The 19,790-nt window shown below is 43.9% G+C and overlaps 1 protein-coding gene across 1 annotated transcript; it reads left to right on the top strand.

Moving 5' to 3' along the window:
• The first annotated feature begins 2,944 nt into the window (after positions 1-2,944).
• On the top strand, positions 2,945-17,516 carry SERPINE1 (serpin family E member 1). The gene is made up of 9 exons (XM_030187923.1): positions 2,945-3,035; positions 5,289-5,551; positions 6,656-6,889; positions 8,968-9,162; positions 10,080-10,278; positions 11,662-11,762; positions 12,437-12,523; positions 15,714-15,797; positions 15,974-17,516. The coding sequence occupies exons 2-9, from the start codon at positions 5,290-5,292 to the stop codon at positions 16,009-16,011; spliced, it is 1,200 nt and encodes a 399-aa protein (XP_030043783.1). The 5' UTR covers positions 2,945-3,035; position 5,289; the 3' UTR covers positions 16,012-17,516.
• Positions 17,517-19,790: the final 2,274 nt, after the last annotated feature.

The raw sequence follows: 19,790 nt of genomic DNA, 5'->3' as shown, positions 1-19,790 counted from the left end.
TCATCCCACAGGAAGCTCACAACATCAGTTCCAAGTGCAAGAAAAAAAACGGAGGAGACAAGAGAAAAAGATCCAGGGGGTGAAATGAGATGCTGGAAATTCGAGACTCAGCCTAGCCACTCACTCAATAGACTGGACAGGTTGTGCAGACATAGCATGAACTTGTCACAGTCCCCATTTCCTGAGGTCACGGCACTCTCATGGGATTTCATGAGACATGTGTGAAGGCCAATAGTCAGAAGCCAAACTTTGCACATAGATCAAAGAAGTGCATGCAAATTAATTAGCTAACAAGCTATTAACTAGCAATAAATTGATGTCATCAATTATTGCAGGTATTTGGCAATAATTAGATTTTAAGTGTGCATCTTCCTGCACACTAATTCTATAACCCCCGTACACCTAAATCTCCTAGTTCACAACTCAAAAACGGGGTGTAGCCAGGGGCAGGTTAGGGGCATTCCAAAAAATTGCATATGGAGTTATAGAATATTGCCATTCCTCTGCCCAAATACCAACAGTTGGGTGCCAGCATTTACAGCAGGTTTGGACGCCATTTACTGAATCTGATCCCGTCTGCGACTTCATAAAACTGACCTAAATTCTACAAAATCCACGCCATTGTATAAATATCTGGAAACATTCCGCCTGCAAAAGAACCCTATTCTCCGTCGCCTGCATTCATTCAGTGATGTCACAGTCTAGCATCTGTGACATCACAACCGCATAAGATTACGATTGTGATGTCGTCTGGGAATTAGGTAGGAAAGATTCTCAGAGAGAGAAAGTGGCTTTGCATGCATCCTAGCAGGCAGCAGGCTTCTACAATCCTCTCTGACCATCTTATGAAACAATTTTGGCACTGTGTAGTTTTTTTTTTTTTTTTAAGCCTTTAATTTATTTGTAACATAGCAATTGCCAAGCTCTGGTGGTTTTAGCTGCATTAAAGTCTGTTCCTCCAGGCGCTGGCTGTTCTCAAAAGTCAGCTTGTTGTGATTGTTATATAATCATAAGCGGTAAGTTACGGTATAACACACAATGCCATGCTACAATAAGAGGCCATAATGTTATGCTTCAGTGTCGCATAACATTGTATCAAACAGGCAAGGCATAACCACAGCATGGCACAATGCCTTACAGCAGCAGGAAGACACAGTGGGCTGGATTCAGTAAATGGCATCCACAATTAGGTACCGGAAAGATCTGCGCTAGACTAGTTGTTCTATATAGGGCAGAGCGCACTACTTAGAATAATGCTTACAGCGGACTCCCATGCCCAGCCTTAGGCGCTAGCATTTACAACTGCTCAAACCTGGCAGGGCCGCCGAGAGACTGGGCTGGGCCCAGGGGCCCGACCCCGCCGCTCCCTCTCTCCACCCCCCCCCCCCCCCGAGGTCGCCACCGCTCCCCCCACTCCACCGCCCCCGGGCCGGGCCCCCTGCATTGAAATCACAGCGCTTCTCACCTCAGTGTGAAAGCGCTGCAGGCAGCGGATCGCCTCCCTTCGTCCCTCCTTCCCTCCTTGTGTCCCCCCTCGCGGAAGTTACTTCAGACGAGGGCGGGACACAGGGAGGGAAGGAGGACCGAAGGGAGGCGATCTGCTGCCCTGCTGCCTGCAGCGCTTTCACACGGAGGTGAGAGTCGCTGTGATTTCAATGCAGGGGGCCCGGCCTGGTGGCAGACGGTCGACAACGGAGGGTGGGTGGGACTGCGGCACCGGGCCCCTCTTTGAGGCCCGGGGAATTTTGTTCCCCCTGCCCCCCCTCTCGGTGGCTATGAAACCTGGTATAAATGCTAGCGCCTAATTTTCGGGAGTTGAGTGCACAAATGATAGTATTCACACCTTACATCTAGGAACGCCCCCCCCTGATCTGCCCATGCCCCTCCCGTGGCCACACCCCTTTAGGGTTGCTAGCTAGAAAAGTTAGGCACTGATGTTCTAGAATAGTGACCAGGGCAGATGCACGCACAAATGCAAGTTGTTGCCAATTAACTCCAATTATTGATTGAACGCCCACGTTTTTGTGACTTCTATGGAATCTGGGGAAGTGTGACACTGCCATACAGCACTGAGGACTGGAACGGGGCGTTCTCTCCCTGTGTTGTCGCAGCAATTTACATTTTAACTCTCCAGATTGGCACAATGCCACCCAGCGAGGTACAGTGTGACACCACTGCATGGCACAATACCAAACAGCAGCACCTAACCCTTACCGTTCAGTGAATCCAGACTGCCCCAATTTGACTGCCCCTATCGGACCGACCACTCACTTGTCTATTAGATTGTAAGCTCTTTGAGCAGGGACTGTCTCTCTTTGTTAAATTGTACAGCGCTGCATAACCCTAGTAGCGCTCTAGAAATGTTAAGTAGTAGTAGTAGTAGTAGCACCAGGACAAAATGTAACGTTCTCTCCCTATAGGTGTTGCAGCAGTGAAGTACAACGTGACCCCCCAGAATGGCACAATGCCACACAGCGAGATACAGTGTGACACTACAGCAAGGCCCATTGCCATACAGTACAGTTGACATCATGCCTTGGTATAATGCCTATGAGAATCAATAAGACAGGTGATAGAAGCAGTGGCTAGATTTTTACACGGGATGCCTTGGTTAGATTATCTCCGAGGAACAGAGACTGTCCACTGCATGTCTCTGTAGGGCAGTGCTTTCATCTGGTACTCCTTATACAGATCACAGACAGTCATAGCTGTTATGGCTTGCCCATAAACTTATTATATTGACATTAGATCCTGGGTGCCGCTGAGGTTATCTGTTTTGTTACTTCCAGCCAAAAATGGGGAGGAGGGGCTGAGGGAGGGATGATTTCATTTCACAGTTACTAAGAAACTTCCTGCCCAGAGGGAAGAGGAGGAGGAGGAGGAGGGATGTCTGAATAGATATAAAGTCAGAGGACTTTGCTACAGGCAGTCCACAACAGCTGGAGCCAGCAGTTCAGTTAGTGAAGAGCCAGAATTCACTGGGAGGGCACCGCAGTCCTTACACTCAGACCCAGCAGCAGCATCAGTACCTTCAGGTAAGAAGCAGGGCTACAGGATTCCCTCACACAAACTCTCAGGGGGACTTCGGACCCTGGAAGAGGGATGCAAGATCACGGAAGGGGTGGATTCGAAGAAGAAGAACCTTGAATGCTAGGAAGATTTCAGGGTCGGGGTTTTATTTGAATGGAGCCTCAAAAGGAAAAATGGGGAGAGCCTAGAGGCATAGGAACCAACTTTTCAGAATTATTGGGGATGCTAAATTCGATGGAAATTGCTTGTGCCTGGATACAGTCATGGAATTTCTTCAATACTGGGGGTGCTCTGGCACCCAAAGCTGGCTCCTATGGGGAGAGAGCTATTGAGGGGAGGTTAACCAGGGTTTATGGGGATTTCGGCACACATATTTGAGGGTCGGCACACATATTTGAGGGTGTTAATGGGGATATTTGGGAGTCTCAGCAGAAAGTTTGGGGGAGGGGGTCTCAGTGGAAGTGTAGAAGGCAGCCTCAGCTGGAATACTTAGATTACTACAGTACCCACAGGTCACAGAACAAAAGCCAAGGTCAAGTATTTGCCCTCCCTCCCCAGTTTCTTCAGTGCTCAGCATCCCATTCACTCTAGTGCCCTGTGGAGTTCCCCTGCCGGTTCCCTGCACATGCATCTCTTTTTCCTTGTTCCATTCTTGGTTACCGTGATAGGTGCCAGTTCTACGGGTGGCTGTGGGTGTTTATTCCTTGAGTGTGTCCAGGGAGGGGTAATTTCTGCTGCGTTTAGCACCCCCAATCATTCTGAAACGGTGGCTCCTTTTTCTCTCTCTGACGCTGTAGCTCCATGTTATGTAATCTGATGGGAAACCCCTTGCTTCCCATGGTGTAAGCCAGCTGTAGTTGCTGAGGTAGTAAACTGGGAAAGCAAAGAAGAGTGTGGGGGTGGACCAGAGGGAAAAATACACCAGGTAGGATGCTTTATCAGCATTTGGGTCTCAAGCGTTTCCCATGCAGACAGTAGCAGAAGTGCAACAGTGGTGCAGGAAGCTTGTGAATATATGTAGGTGCGAGGTGGGATGGAAGATACGCTGCCTGTCTGAACAGTTAAAACTTGCTGCAACGTAACTCTGTGACTGGGAGAACATGCATTAGGGAGATAGGAATTAGTAAAAGAGAAAAGAAAAGAAAAAAATAAGCTTAGAAAAGTAAGATTGCAAGGTCCATCTAGTGTGCCCAGTTTCATTCCTGGTGCAATGCCAGAAACCCCAGCTGATTCCCTTCACTACTACTCAACTGGGGATTCTCACAACAAAGACTTTACTCTATTGAATGGTAAGGAGATGCCTCTATCTGAGGCTTTTAAATATTTATAGCAAAGAGTTTTGACTACATAAATGAATTTAAAAAAATAAAAGACCTTGAAAGTGAATGAATGCAAGCCTATCCTTACCAGCCACCATTGGTGCAAGCCTCATCGGGTTTTCCCCTTCAAGATGGTGTCCACTTTCAACAGTGAGAAAATTGGAAGTAAACCATCAACTTCACTGTATGTAATTATTGCTTCCTGCTTAAGGGTGTTCAGCTTGAAAATTTTCTTTTCATGTTGTTTTCCGTATTGTTACTGGAGCAATGTCAGTAAGAATGCTTGCTCTTTCAGAAGGGTGTGCATTAATAGTAAAACATGAAATTTTGTGGTTTCCTGCCATTTCCATTTGAAAACAGCATGCATCAACACGGGGAACAGCAGAACAAACAGCAGACCAACACACATTAGAAGACGCAGCAAGAACTTTAATTCAATTCAACCCAAAATATTTATGCCTGATGTGGTCTCGTTTCGCCAAAAGTTGTCAGAGGCAAAACTAGAAAGGAGTTTCTCCTAACAATTTGATGCGGGACTCATTCCCTTTGAGTGCTATACTAGAGAGAAGTGTGTAGTTGACAGTGTCTCTAGTTTTGCTTCCGACGCAGCCTTTGGTGAAACGTGGCCACGTTAGGCATAAGTATTTGGGGCTGAATTAAAGTTCTTGCTACAACTCCCAAAACGTGTTGTTCTGCTGCGCTTGCATCGCAAAGCTTCTGCCTCTCTGGTCTGAGCATGCCCGTAAACCCATGTCCGTACTGAGCATGTCCGTGCCCCAATGTGTTTAAATATATTTTATTGATGAAACACAAATTCCACTTTAACCAGAAATATCGTCCGTGCCCCAATATAAGATCTTCCTGGCTAGATACTGCCCAGCCCTATTCATCCATCATATATGAACACTGTTGCTGACTGCAAAATATGTTTCTCTTCAGAATGAAGCTCTTTGGGATTGCCATCACATGCCTTGTCTTCGCCGTCACCATGGGAGCCCCGCGGCCCTCCGAAAGTTCCGAGATTTCTAAGCTTGCCACAGACTTCGGCATGAGAGTGTTTCGGGAAATTGTCAACTCCTCTGAGGACCGGAATGTGGCATTCTCTCCCTACGGTGTCGCAGCTGTGCTAGCGATGATTCAGATTGGCGCCAAGGGGAACACGAAGAGCCAGATCAAGGAGGCCATGAAGTATGGGATAGAAGGTAAGAGAAGGGACAGGAAAGAGAAAGAGACAATACAGGCAACTGAAGGGCAATTCTATTAATTCGGTGCCTGTGGTTAGGCACCTCTTTTTACACATTTGTGTATCAAAAGGTAGCACTTATGTACATTACTGCCCTAGGCATTATTCTATAAGGGCACGTGTAGGTGCTATGGCGTGCATATGTAAGGGGGACATACATGTGGGTGGAGCATAGAACATCTTCCAGTTATGCGCCCAACTTATTGAACACTATATGTGCCATTGCTGAATTTACACACAGTCAGTTAAGCCAAGAAAATGGCAGGCATAACGGCGCATAAATATTAGGCACGCCAATGTTGGGTTAGTCTAGTATTCTGTAATTTATTTATTTATTTATTTATTGCATTTGTATCCCACATTTTCCCACCTATTTGCAGGCTCAATAATAGCATCTTGGCACTCAGATGGCGTCATAGAATTGGTGTTCAGTACACACCATTGGGATGCCCAACTCGTGGCACCCAGGAGTGGAGGAGTAGCCTAGTGGTTAGTGCAGTGGACTTTGATCCTGGGGATCTGAGTTCAATTCCCACTGCAGCTCCTTGTGACTCTGGGCAAGTCACTTAACCCTCCATTGCCCCTGGTACAAAGTAAGTACCTGAATATATGTAAACTGTTTCGAATGTAGTTGCAAAAACCTCAGAAAGGCGGTATATCAAGTCCCATTTCCCCTCTTTCCCTTACGGAATTGACACCGGAACTCATCATTTTGGGGTTCCATTCAAATTCTCTTAAGTTAGACTCAATTCAGATGTGTTCCCTTTTTTTGACTAATCAGTCTCAAAAATATTATCCCCGCCCACCAATGCATCAAGCATTTTTATGTCAGAATCCTCCTTCGGATGAAGCCAGTGCAGACATGTTGGCACCTCACCTTAGATCAGGCTCAGGAATGTTAGGGTTACCATTTTCATGAATCAGTCTCAGATATACTGGCATCTCTTCCTCAATGGATCAGGCTTAGACATATCAGGAAGAAAGGATGGGGGGACCTTTTCTTACACTTTGTAGCAGGAGAATTTCCTTTCCAAGTTTACTATTCATGTCTTTCCTCCTGCAGAGAAAGGTGTGGCCACAGCTCTGAGGAAGTTGCGGAAGGAGATCACAGGCCCTTTGAACTTAGATGTGGTCAACACAGCAGATGCCCTCTTTGTGCAGAGAGACATGAAATTGGTCAGAGGCTTCCTGAAGAAATTCCTCAGGGCTTTCCATCAGATGGTGAAACAAGTGGACTTCACTGAGGAGGAGACGGCAAGGTCGATCATCAACGACTGGGTGAAGTTCCGCACGGAAGGTGAGCGAACTGCAGCGCCTCACTTACCATGATTCATAATGAAATAAAAAATTATTTAGGTTGATTTTCAAAAAGCAACTGAGCAGCACAGAACACCAACTAATTTTAACTGGTTATCTTTGGGCAAATTTTCAGCAGCACCTAAACTAGCTGTGTTTTTTTGGCTAAGGATTTTCCTAAACCTATCAATACAAAATATGACTGGTTAGGTTTAAGCCTGCTATTCATTTAACTACTACTACTACTACTACTACTATTTAGCATTTCTATAGCGCTACAAGGCATACGCAGCGCTGCACAAACATAGAAGAAAGACAGTCCCTGCTCAAAGAGCTTACAATCTAATAGACAAAAAATAATGGCTAAACAGAGCTGGATTACACTGAACACCAGCACCAACTGGCTAAATCATAAGCCTGTCACAGGAACACCTCTAGAGATTCCCTACTTTTGCCAAACTATGGGCTAGATGTACCACAAGGTGCTACCGCATTACCACATCCTAGGAGACATTAATGTACATGATTTATTATAGGTCCCATTGTATGCCATGAGACCTAGTTTCTAATGATGCATATTAAGTGTTAGAGGGTGCTAACGAGACAGTGAGCTTTAATGAATCTAGCCCTAAATTTGCCAGCTTTAGGTGGTGAGATTCAACAAGGCAGTTGGGGGAAATCTTTAAACCACAAACTCCCAAACCTAGCTGATCACACCCCACTGAGACTGGAAGCTGGCACTAGCCAAAGGAATGAAAGATATTAAAAAGTCAGTTCTTTAACTGGGCATGTGCAGTTACAGGTGTTTTGCGCATATAAGTGCACAGAAAAGCGCCTCTTCCATGAATAAGAGCACTATGAGCTATTCTGTAAGATAGTGAGTCAAGGGGTGAATTCTACATATGGCACCAAAAAAATCAGCACCGAATAAAAATGCGCTTAGTACTAACTCTATAAACCTCACCTAATGCCAGGTGCGGTGTATGCATGGCAGCCCTCCCTGTGTCTAAAATTTAGATGCAGACATTTATTTATTTGTTGCATTTGTATCCCACATTTTCCCACCTATATGCAGGCTCAATGTGGCTTACGTTATGCCGTAATGGCGATCGCCATTTCCGGGATGAGAAATACAAAGCAGTATTGAATTAGGGTTCATAGTTAGTAGAGTATAGAGTATCATCCCACGCGCACTAAGAGCATCGCAGCCAGAACATGCACGTGCCCTCATGACATCCAATCTGGTATAAATGCCCATGTCTTATTTAAGCATGGATTGGGCCTATTCTGGGACAGTGCGTGTAAATTTTAGGAACGCTCATGACCTGCTCATGCCCTTCCCATAGCCACACCCCCTTTTGTGATCTACATATTAGAATTTACATGCACCATTTTACAGAATACGCTTAGAAAGTAGCGCTTGTAAATTCTAATTAGTGCCAATTAGTGCCGATAATTGCTTGCTAATGGCCAATTAGCGCCAATTAGCTTGTTAAAACAAGTTGCACATGCAAATTGGCTATGTGTGCATGGCATAAAGGATTGCATCTTAATTTAGGTGCATCAGTGCGGGTTTATGCCACGATTCTAGAATGGATTTGGAGCGGCCAGATGCCATTTTAGAGTTGGAGTTCTCTTGCTGCCTTGGGTGAACTTAAGTACATAAGTATTGCCACACTGGGACAGACCATAGGTCCATCAAACCCAGCATCCTGTTTCCAACAGTGGCCAATCCAGGTCACAAATACTTGGCAAGATCCCCAAAACGTACAAAACATTTTATGCTGCTTATCCCAGAAATAAGCAGTGAATTTTCCCCAAGTCCATTTTAATAATGGTCTATGAACTTTTCCTTTAGGAAGTCGTCCAAACCTTTTTTAAACCCCGTTAAGCTAACCGCTTTTTGAATTTCTCCCTTTCTGTGCCTCATTACATGAACCAGTCTTATGTAAGGAAAGCGGAATGTGTAAAGGAGTAGGAGGGGATGTGTGAGTGAAAGGTTGGCGTGGATAAGTGTCGGAGATGCAGAGAGCCCGAGGACTGGGGGACCCTTGATTCATTCCTTTCTTTCTTCCTCAGGGATGATCACTGACTTCCTGGGAGAAAACGACTTGAACGAGCTCACACGCCTTGTATTGGTCAATGCTATTTACTTTAAGGGAATGTGGAAGATGCCATTCCCTGAGAAGGCGACACACAGCCGGGTTTTCCATAAGTCTGATGGCAGTACCGTCTCTGCTCTCATGATGGCCCAAACTGCCAAGTTCAACTACAGTAAGTCAGCAAATTTTATCAGGTCACTTGCTGCCCCTCAATCAACTCTGTTCCACAACTAGCTGACTCTTCCCATCCCACCTATCCTTAGCTCTATATTATCCTCCTGCTGATAAACCAATCTTCAAGAGGATTATTTTGCAAGCCATTTACCCAGGTAAACTCTTATAAATACATGCATACTTTTAGCTGGGCCAAAAGAGCTTCTCTCAAGGACATGTTCAGGATGAGGAAGTAAACAGTGCATATACCCTGGCATTTTCAAATACATGTTATTTAGCCTCAGATCTGTTTCTTGCCCAATTAAGAAGTGCAAAGAACACACACCTGTATAGGTGAACTTTAAAGAATCTAACATTCAAATGCTAACTAACAAATAGTTCCCTTTAAAAAATCAACTAGATAATACATGCATGCCACGGGTGGGCCCAGGCCCACTCAGCAGTGGCACAGCAGAGGTGTGGTTGGCAGGGATCCCTAAGCCCCACCAGCTGAAGACTCCCAGTATCTCTCCCTCCAGGAGATCAGGGAGTCACTTATCTCTACTACCCTGACCCCACCCCCCCTCACCTTTAAATCCTTCTTCTCTGGTAGTGAGCAGCAACACACTTCCCCCTACTTGCCCCGGGGCCTTTCCTCTGACGCCACTTCCTGTTCCAGGAATTTGTGTCAGAGGAAAGGCTTGCAGCCCGAAGGGAAATGAGTTGCTGCTCACTGCCAGCAAAGAACTAAAAGATTTCAAGGTACATGGGGGGGGTGGGGGGTTAGGGGAGTGAAGTGTTCATTATAGTTCAGTTTAAGGCATCAGGGATTTCGAATTAAGAAGCTTCTTTCATCAGAGAAATTCTGGTCTTCATGCCATGGCCCGGTATAATTTCCTCCATGTAACCACAGCACTTTCACTCTTGTTTTCCTAGGTGAGTTTGTCACACCCAGTGGGGACTATTATGACGTCATTGAGTTGCCATACCACGGGGAGACGCTCAGCATGCTGATTGCAGTGCCCTTCCAGAAGGAGGTCCCACTGTCGGCGCTAACGGACATCATTGATGTAGAACTTATCAACCACTGGAAGAGTCGCATGCAAAAAGTGACACGCCTCCTCGTCCTTCCAAAGTAAGACCCTCAGCCCTCATCCTCTACTTGAAGGTTCAGTGTCCTTGTTGTTAGACACAATGAACCATCCTCTCGTGATTTCAGCCCATCCTAAATACTGAGCCTGCACCTGTACGATACATTCAGGGAACACAGGGATTACTGCCATCTGCTCAAACATGCGAGTGGTGCTGCTGATGGTATGGAGAACCTACACCAATCTCTCTCCATGAGTGAAACAGTTCCCAGTCCCAGTACACGCACTGCCTGTTTCAGAGGCTACAGGTAGAGCCTCATGATGCCAAACAATTTGACTGATGGGGGGGGGGGGGGGGGGCTTAAGGTTTCTCCTAATGTTTTCTATAAAATTAGCACCAAGATTACGCACCTCAATGCCTTGTGCTTAATACCAATTCTATAACAGCATTTGGGAACCAAGATTCCATTATAGAATACAAGTATAAGCCGGCATTGGCGCATCTAAAGTTAGGCACTAAAAGTTATGCTAAGTCGAAGGTGTTGGCACCTACCTGTGCCCTCAAGTGCGTGTAACTTATAGTAATCTGTAAGTTGTGTATGTGTTCTAAAGACACACCCATGACCCATGCACTCTCTCAAACTTATGTGCTACGGGCCGGATTCTATAAATGGCACTCAAAATTAGGCACCGGAAAAAACGGATACTAAGCGCTATTCTGTAAAGGGTGTGTGCCCTTTATAGAACAGCACTTAAGAGCGGTTCTCGTGTCTAACTTTGGGCGCCATACTTAAAGCCCACTGAAACCGGATGTAAATGCTGGTGCCCACGTTAGGCGCGCTGACCCATTTTTCTGAACGCTCCTGACACAGCCACACCCCCTTTTGAGACACGTGCTATGGGAGTTATAGCACACAGTGAGCTGCAAATATTAATGAGTGCCAATTAACATCACTAATTGGCTGTTAGCAACCAATTATGTCATTGAGCTCATGAAGCAATTCATTTGCATGCACATCTTGGGAGTGTGTTCAAATCTGGGTGCGCAAATCTGGCTACCATATCTAGAACCTGGCCCTAAAAGATTTTGGTATCCATGTTATAGAATTGTGCCTAGAATTTATGTGTGTAAATGCCACCAATCTCATGCATAAGTATTAAGCGCAACTGATGCCTATCTTTAGAGACCAGTCTAGAATTATCCTTCACCGTTTTGTGTGCATAAGTTTTCATTTTGCACATCTCTTATACTGTCCCCCCGTGGCCAACAAAATTCTCTCCATCCACGTTCACAGCAATCTATAGGGTTGTCTCTATGGCGCACCCTGTTATGGTGTCGTGCAGTAGAATTTGAAATGGAGAGAGATGGCTTAGTGGTCCTTTCCTGTAACACTGGTGCTAATCTGGCTGTCACCTGTCATTGACAGATTCTCCCTGGAAAGCAAGGTTGATTTAAAGGAGCCGCTAATGAACTTGGGGATGACCGACTTGTTTGATGAGAGCTTAGCTGACTTCACAAACCTTTGTGGTAAGCAATGAAAGCAGGGTTGAGAGGTACACGTTTGGAACAGGGCAGTGGCAAATTTAACCCTAGGTGCTCAGTGATCTTTTCTTATTTTTTGTTTGTAATTTATTTTTATTAACAACCAAGAAATAATCACAATAATTATACTAGTAACAAAATGAAAAACAGTACAATCAACATCATATTACCAACTATATAACATAAGCACAAAGTCCTTTGATAGATGTGCCCAGAACACTTACATTATAGTTTATTTTCTCTCTCTCTCTCTGCCCCCCTTAGCATTCCCCACTTCCATCATCTCCCCATTCCCCATCCCTACCCCACCCCCACAAACTCTCTCCTGGATCCAACGGGGTTCCTTACATTGGTTCAGGAGGAAAACAAGCTCTAAGCTCTCTCTTTCTCAACCACAGGGTATAGTGAGTTCCAAATCAATAAAATGCAAATACAAGAAAATGCAATACAATATTAAATACAATAAAACATAATTCAATATCCAGCTACATGCCCAATGAGGCATAGCAAACCACACTGGGTCCCACATTTTCTTTGAAAGATTATCTAGTGTTCAATTAATCTTTCCTTACCTTATATTTCTGTTGTCCAGTGTAAGCAGAGATTTATTTTATGCTACTCCAGGATGTGTGCCTCACTATATCTTTTGACTATTTCAGATGAACAGGCATTGTATGTGTCACAGGCCCTGCAAAAGGTGAAAATTGAAGTGAATGAGAGTGGGACTAAGGCAGCTGCCAGCACAGGTAAGAGTAATGCATGCTTAACTAAATCAACCTACTACTACTTATCATTTCTATAGCGCTACTAGACTTACGCAGTGCTGTACACTTGAATATGAAGAGACAGTCCCTGCTCAACAGAGCTTACAATCTAATTAGGACAGACAAACAGGACAAATAAGAGATAAGGACAAACAGTAACAAGATTCCGGAATCCCAAAGAGTAGCAACATTCTGTGCAGAATCCCAAAGAGTAGCAAGGTTCCGGAATCCCAAAGAGTAACAAGATTCTGTGCAGAATCCTAAAGAGTAGCAAGGTTCCAGAATCCCAAAGACTACTACTACTACTTATCATTTCTATAGCGCTACTAGACGTACGCAGCGCTGTACACTTGAACATGAAGAGATAGTCCCTGCTCGATGGAGCTTACAATCTAATTAGGACAGACAAACAGGACAAATAAGAGATAAGGACAAAGAGTAACAAGATTCCGGAATCCCAAAGAGTAGCAACATTCTGTGCAGAATCCCAAAGAGTAGCAAGATTCCAGAATCCCAAAGACTACTACTACTACTACTTAGCATTTCTATAGCGCTACTAGACATATGCAGCGCTGTACACTTGAATATGAAGAGACATTCCCTGCTCAACAGAGCTTACAATCTAACCAGAATAGACAAACAGGACAAATAAAGGATAAGAGAATTACTTAAGGTGAGACTGATAAAACAGACATGGGTACTGAACAAGTGAATAGGGGTTAGGAGTTAAAAGCAGCCTCAAAAAGGTGGGCTTTTAGCCTAGATTTGAAGATGGCCAGAAATGGAGCTCGACGTACTGGCTCAGAAAGTCTATTCCAGGCATATGGTGCAGTAAGATATAAGGAATGGAGTCTGGAGTTAGCGGTGGAGAAGGGTACTGATAAGAGATATTTACCCGAGGGGAGGAGTACAGGAAGAGATAAGAGTGGAGAGGTACTGAGGAGCTGCAGAATGAATACACTCGTAAGTCAATAAGAGGAGTTTGAATTGTATGCGGAAACGGATAGGGATCTAATGAAGTGACTTGAGGAGAGGGCTAATACGAACATAACGACACTGGCCGAATATAAGTCATGCAGTAGAATCTGAAGGGGTGCCCAGATTCTGTTAAAGAATAACCCCTAAGTTGGCTGGTATCTAAAGTAAAGTGCCTAAATGCCAACTTATTTATTTATCAATGTATTTACTACTACTACTACTTAACATTTCTAAAGCAATACTAGGGTTACGCAGCGCTGTACAGTCTAACATAGAAGGACAGTCCCTGCTCAAGGAGCTTACAATCTAAAGGACAAAGTGTACAGTCAGTCAAATAGGGGCAGACAAATAGGGGTATTTATACCCCACATTATCCCCACAAACATGCAGGCTCAATGTGGCTTACAAAACCAGAGAGAAAAATCTCTGGGTGGTATCAGATACAAATTAGAATTGATGAGCAAAAGTGCAAGAAAGAAACTTAGGGTCTGTTCCTAATCTGGGCACCCAGCTGCCATTATCGAATACTAAATGCACAGAAAAAGGGTGCCTAATTTTTAGTGTCCTTTATAGGATTTCCCCTCAGGGCTTGGTGCAGCCCATTGTAGAAGTGGCAGCTGATTTTCCTCCATCCTTGGGCTTCGGTGTGCCACCTCAACAGCATGTCCAGGCTCTGCAGACCCAAACTTGAGTATTCCGTACTGGGGTGCCGAAAGAATGGGCAGCCTGTGGCATTTATATGTGACAGCTAAATGTTGACATCTAGGCGCTATTCAGTTTCAGTGGGAAGTTTTCTCGAACCACGGATAAGCTGTAGCTTGTTTTTATATAATTCATCTTGGCAGGTTCTTAAGCCCTAGCTTGGTTTTGCACGTCATCAAATTCTATGAGTTATATGATGACAAATTCAGACTATTGATGCAGACCTTGTAAACCGAAACATGGCCGTGTCAAATCGTATGGATTGCCAATAAAAGTATCTTGTGCTTCTTTTGTCACCTCCACAGTGGTGGTTTTTTTTTCTTAGGCGCCTAACTGCCATTTTCCTCCATTTGGGCACCTAACTTCCATTTGAGTGCCTAAAATTAGGTGCCTAATTAGCACTTAGCTTGTGGCACTCTATATAAAATTATGGGGTGAATGACACTGAGAGAAACTACTACTACTACTTATCATTTCCATAGCGCTACTAGACATACGCAGCGCTGTACACTTGAACATGAAGAGACAGTCCCTGCTCAACAGAGCTTACAATCTAATTAGGACAGACAAACAGGACAAACAAGAGATAAGGGAATATTAAAGTGAGGATGATAAAATAAGGGTTCTGGAACAAGTGAACAAGGGTTAGGAGTTAAAAGCAGCATCAAAAAGGTGGGCTTTTAGCTTAGATTTGAAGACGGTCAGAGATGGAGCTTGACGTACTGGCTCAGGAAGTCTATTCCAGGCATATGGTGCAGCAAGATAAAAGGAACGGAGTCTGGAGTTAGCGGTGGAGGAGAAGGGTGCAGATAAGAGAGATTTACCCAGTGAACGGCGTTCCCAAGGAGGAATGTAAGGAGAGATGAGAATGGACAGGTACTGAGGAGCTGCAGAGTGAATGCACTTATAGGTCAATAAGAGGAGCTTGAACTGTATGCGGAAACGGATAGGAAGCCAGTGAAGTGACTTGAGTAGAGGGCTAATATGAGAATAATGACACTGGCAGAATATTAGTCGTGCAGCAGAATTTTGAACAGATTGAAGAGGAGAGAGATGGCTAAGTGGGCGACCTGTGAGAAGCAAGTTGCAATAGTCTAAGCGAGAGGTGATGAGAGCATGGATGAGGGTTCTTGTAGTGTGCTCAGAAAGGAAAGGGCGAATTTTGCTGATATTATAGAGAAAGAAACGACAGGTTTTAGCAGTCTGTTGAATATGTGCAGAGAAGGAGAGGGAGGAGTCGAAGATGACCCCAAGGTTACAAGCTAATGAGACAGGAAGGAAAACAAGCTTTTCTCAAGTCTTAAGACTAGTGAGGGTATTTGTGCCCCACTTCCAGGTGTGCTGTCTAGGCTGGAGGGATTTACATGAGGAAAAAAAATGAGAACCCCCCACTCCCATAGGATCAGCATCAAACCTGATATTCGTGCTTTTAGGTACTGCTTAATGACCTTGCCTAATACAAGAAAGACTGACACCAGCTTTTCTCTTGCAGCTGCTATTGTCTATGCCAGAATGGCACCTTTGGAAGTGATAATGGACAGGCCCTTCCTATTTGTAGTGAGACATAATCCAACAGGTAAGCAGTAACATGGCTACAGCTACACAGCTTTCCTGCATCTGCCCTACCTGTCCTTTTGCTGATACCCTGTGCCTTTCCTTCCATCCCTCTTCTACTCACCTCTCTCTTAGCTAAGATTTCCCCATGTCATCCTGAACAGCACTAAAGTTTTTTTTTTCCATCTTCTCTTCCAGGATCTGTTCTGTTCATGGGCCAAGTCATGGAGCCTTGACGGATCCCCGTTTCAACATGAAGTAAAGCAAACAAGGTCCGGAGGGACCATGGACTGAGCCAAAGGATTTCTGTAAAAGCAGAAATATTTTCCATGGTTTTGGAAAACACTCGGCACCATGTGCCCTCTCCCATTTCAATTACATGAGAATTTTCTGGGGTGGAACATTACCCCCCTCCCCCAAAGGCAGCCTGAAAACCCATATGGTGGACCTAATGGGACTTTGAAATTTTGTGGACATATCGGCTATGAACTACCTCCTTACTGCAGAGCAGGGCGGTGGCTCTGTGAAACATTCTCGGGAGGGGGGGGGGGGGGTTGTTTTTCTTTAGACAGATGGTTCCCAAAGGCTAGGTCTCTTCGCTTTAAGACAGTATAACACCAAATGGGTAAGGTGTGCATAGCTGTCCGCACTGTCCAGGAATTTCATCATAGTTTATTAATGGAGATGGCCTTGTCTACCATAACTGTTGCTGCACTGGCTTCCCTCTTTTTCCATGCCCTTGTAGAGTGCTTAAGTCCCAGGGTTTTTCTTAATAGAAGAATGTCTCTGCTGGGAAGGCAAAACTATTTTTTATCCAACGTATGCTTTCTCTCCTCTTAGTGATTTTGCTTCCCAGGTTGGTTTCTAGTCAACTGTGTCCAAGCAGTTCCTCCCTTGTGTACAACTAGGGTGGGAGAGACAAGTATTAGAAAGAAAAATGCTATTTTTCTTTTCATGTTTGCACTAATGATGTGTACATAAGTAAATATTAGTGGAGTGTTTTATGTTATGTAGCCTGAACAAAAAACCTTATGCACCAGGGCCAATTTCATAGTAACTGTGCTCACATCTTGCTGGCTCTGGCTGGGCAAGCAGTGCCCTCTAGTGGCACCAGGATGAAACCAGGCTTATGTTTTAATGTTTTGCTTAGCACCTTTTCCTGGTTTTACTTACTGAACCTTGGATTTCAACACGAAGTGAATCATGGGCTCAAGTGAAATCGCTGATGTGCCAGGCTCTTTAGATGTGAATAACACATGTCTGTCTGATCTATCTCATTACACACTCAAATATTTCATCAGGACACGGGGGGAAATCTGTAGTTATTAACCTTGTGCAACCTGGAATCAGGCCAAAACCCAGTAATTTGCAAAAGACCATTTATCAGGGGAGGTGCTCATCCTTCCATACTCATGGAAATACGTAGATATAAAACTGGAAAGGTCAATGCAGCACTCGGAAACATGCAGCACTTTACAACTTTCCAATCTCAAAAGCATAGATTTCAGTTTTTATTTATTAAAATGTTAACCTTTTATTTTTTGACATATGTAGACACTGGGGATTATTTTTATATTGTATGGTGTTTGAGATTATACTTCAGATGTTTATATGTTATCGTTTTATACGTAGTTCATGTCCTTCCATAGTCCTGCACTGAGATGCAGTGCTAAGTCAGAAAAGCAACTTACCTGTTGAACAAATGAAATTAATAAAAATGCTGCTTTAGAACTTGTACAGAGACCTGTGCTCCTGAATGTGACAGCTAAACAAATCAGAGATGAAATGTGCTGTAAGATCCGGGTATTATTCATTCAGCCTGTTTTTCCTGGCTCCCTCTTTTGTTGAAGCTGAGGTGGTTGGTGGCCCAGTTTACCAAAGGCTGGACCTTTGATGCCCCTGGTGTTAGCTTGCTAAAGGGTACTTGAAGGATGTACAACAGGGCTGTTTGGCCTTTGCTATGCAGATGGATGTACTCCCGTTATTATCGTTTAACCTGCCCATAGAAGGTTTAGTTCCATTTAATGCTATGCCAACATCACAGTTCAGTGCTATGAGAGCCGTAGGGCTGCATATGAGCTGTAATAAAAATTTAGGTTCAAGTCAAATACCATCTACCCACTAGGTGCCAACCTTGGATCCAGCAGACATCACGAAGCAGTAGGTTTATTCACTTAACAGTGAGGAATAATTTGAGATCAGATTTCAATTATGCAAAAAGGAAGGGGAAAAAATAAGTCGGGAATTGGCTGTATTCCATTTTCATTGAGAAAAGGACTTAAAACAGGGGAGATTTAGGTGGAATTTTGGGCACATAACATTACTGGCATGAACCTCACTTGTAAGCTAGAAGATGCTGGTTATGGTCTCACTTACTCAAATGTAGCACTTTTGTTCTTAATAGTTGAACTGTGCCAAAGAGAACTTCCATCTGGGGAATCAAGCGTTTGGAGTTACCTAAAAAGGTGATGGAATCTCTAACATGGAGGTTTTTAAGAGCAGGACAAACTTTAATCTGTCTGGAGGAACGGATTTACTAAATCCTTTTTTTTTTTTAGCTCATTTTTCTACAACCTTTCTTCCTTCGGGAATCTCCACTGTCTCTCTTCTCCCTCAGTAATTTTTATTTGGAGTCTCCCCCTTGTCTCTCCCTCTTACCAAAGCTACAGACTCTACTAAATTTTTTTCATATCCTCAACATTCCCTGCAGCAGCTCGCTCATATTACTACCGTCTTAGGGGCAATGTTTCCACATGGGTTAGTTTTGAGCATAAATAATCCCAAAATATATTTTCCTAGACAGAGAATCACTATAAATAAAGACCAACTGTATTTAAAAATTTCTTTAAACAATGAAACCTCAACTGCCATAGGGGGTCCCACAATGTAACCACCCCAAAATGCGCTTCTATCACTGGTTTCTTTAGTGAACCCTCCAAAAATGGAAGATCACTAAATCACTATCAGTATACTCTTTATTTCAAAAGGCATTCAATAAACCCAAAAATGTTTCTATATCGAGGTCAGAAAAAGCATATATATTGAAAAAAAACTCATGCACAATCAACTTATCTCCACAGCTGTGAGGCAAAACGTTGTTCATCGTCAGAGAACATGAAACAAGAGAGCCCTTGTCTAGGATTTTGCTCATTTGTGCAACAATGTTGGTTTAGCTGCGCTGGATAATGGCTTTGTCTGGAATCGCCTGTTGAAAGTTTAAGGTTGACGTTTTGCCTCACAGCTGTGGAGATACGTTTATTCTGCATGAGTTTTTTTCAATTTTTCTGAGCTCAATATAGAATTTTTTTTGGAGGGGGGTATTGAATGCATATTGAAATAAAGACTATACTGATAGTGATTTTAGTGATCTTCCATTTTTGGGGGGGGGAACATTGATTTGTTTTTGTTTTTTATCCCTTTGGGAGCTGTTTTTCGCTGTTCCGTTTTTTTCAGATTCACTAAATAAACCAGTGATAGAGGCCAATATTTGGAGTAGTTACATTGTGGGACCCCCCTGTGGCAGTTAAGGGGTCATTGTTTAAAGAAAATTTTAAATACAGTTGGTCTTTCACTAGCAAAATACATTTTGGATTATTTATGTATTAGACATTTTGCTTTTCAATCATTTATTGATCTATATTGGTTTTGAGCATACCATGGCAGTAATGAACCTCACTCCTAAGCAAGGGTATGTGGATATGATCTCAGTCTCTCAAATTTACAGCTGACACTCACTGTCGTTATCATGCAAAAAGAGCTTCCTTTGATTACGGGTCTCCCCTTCTCTTGTATGCTGTAGATCTCTCTGTCCTTAGGACTTTCTAGTCCGAGTCTCCCCCTCACCCTCAGACCTATTATGAATTCACCCCTCCTCCTCCTCCTCCTCAGCACTCTCTGACGTGTCATGGGTGCTGCAGTGCAACGTCGCAGGCGGCGGCTGAACGTAAGTTCTAAATGTTATGGACTCAATGTAAGCTGTTACTAAGGAACATAAAATAATTCTACTTAGCAACTC

The sequence above is a fragment of the Microcaecilia unicolor genome, chromosome 14 (assembly GCF_901765095.1).
Source record: "Microcaecilia unicolor chromosome 14, aMicUni1.1, whole genome shotgun sequence".
In the NCBI taxonomy this organism is placed as follows: Eukaryota; Metazoa; Chordata; class Amphibia; order Gymnophiona; family Siphonopidae; genus Microcaecilia; species Microcaecilia unicolor.
The sequence above is the reverse complement of the archived record's forward strand: the minus strand, read 5'-3'. Positions and strand labels throughout refer to the sequence as shown.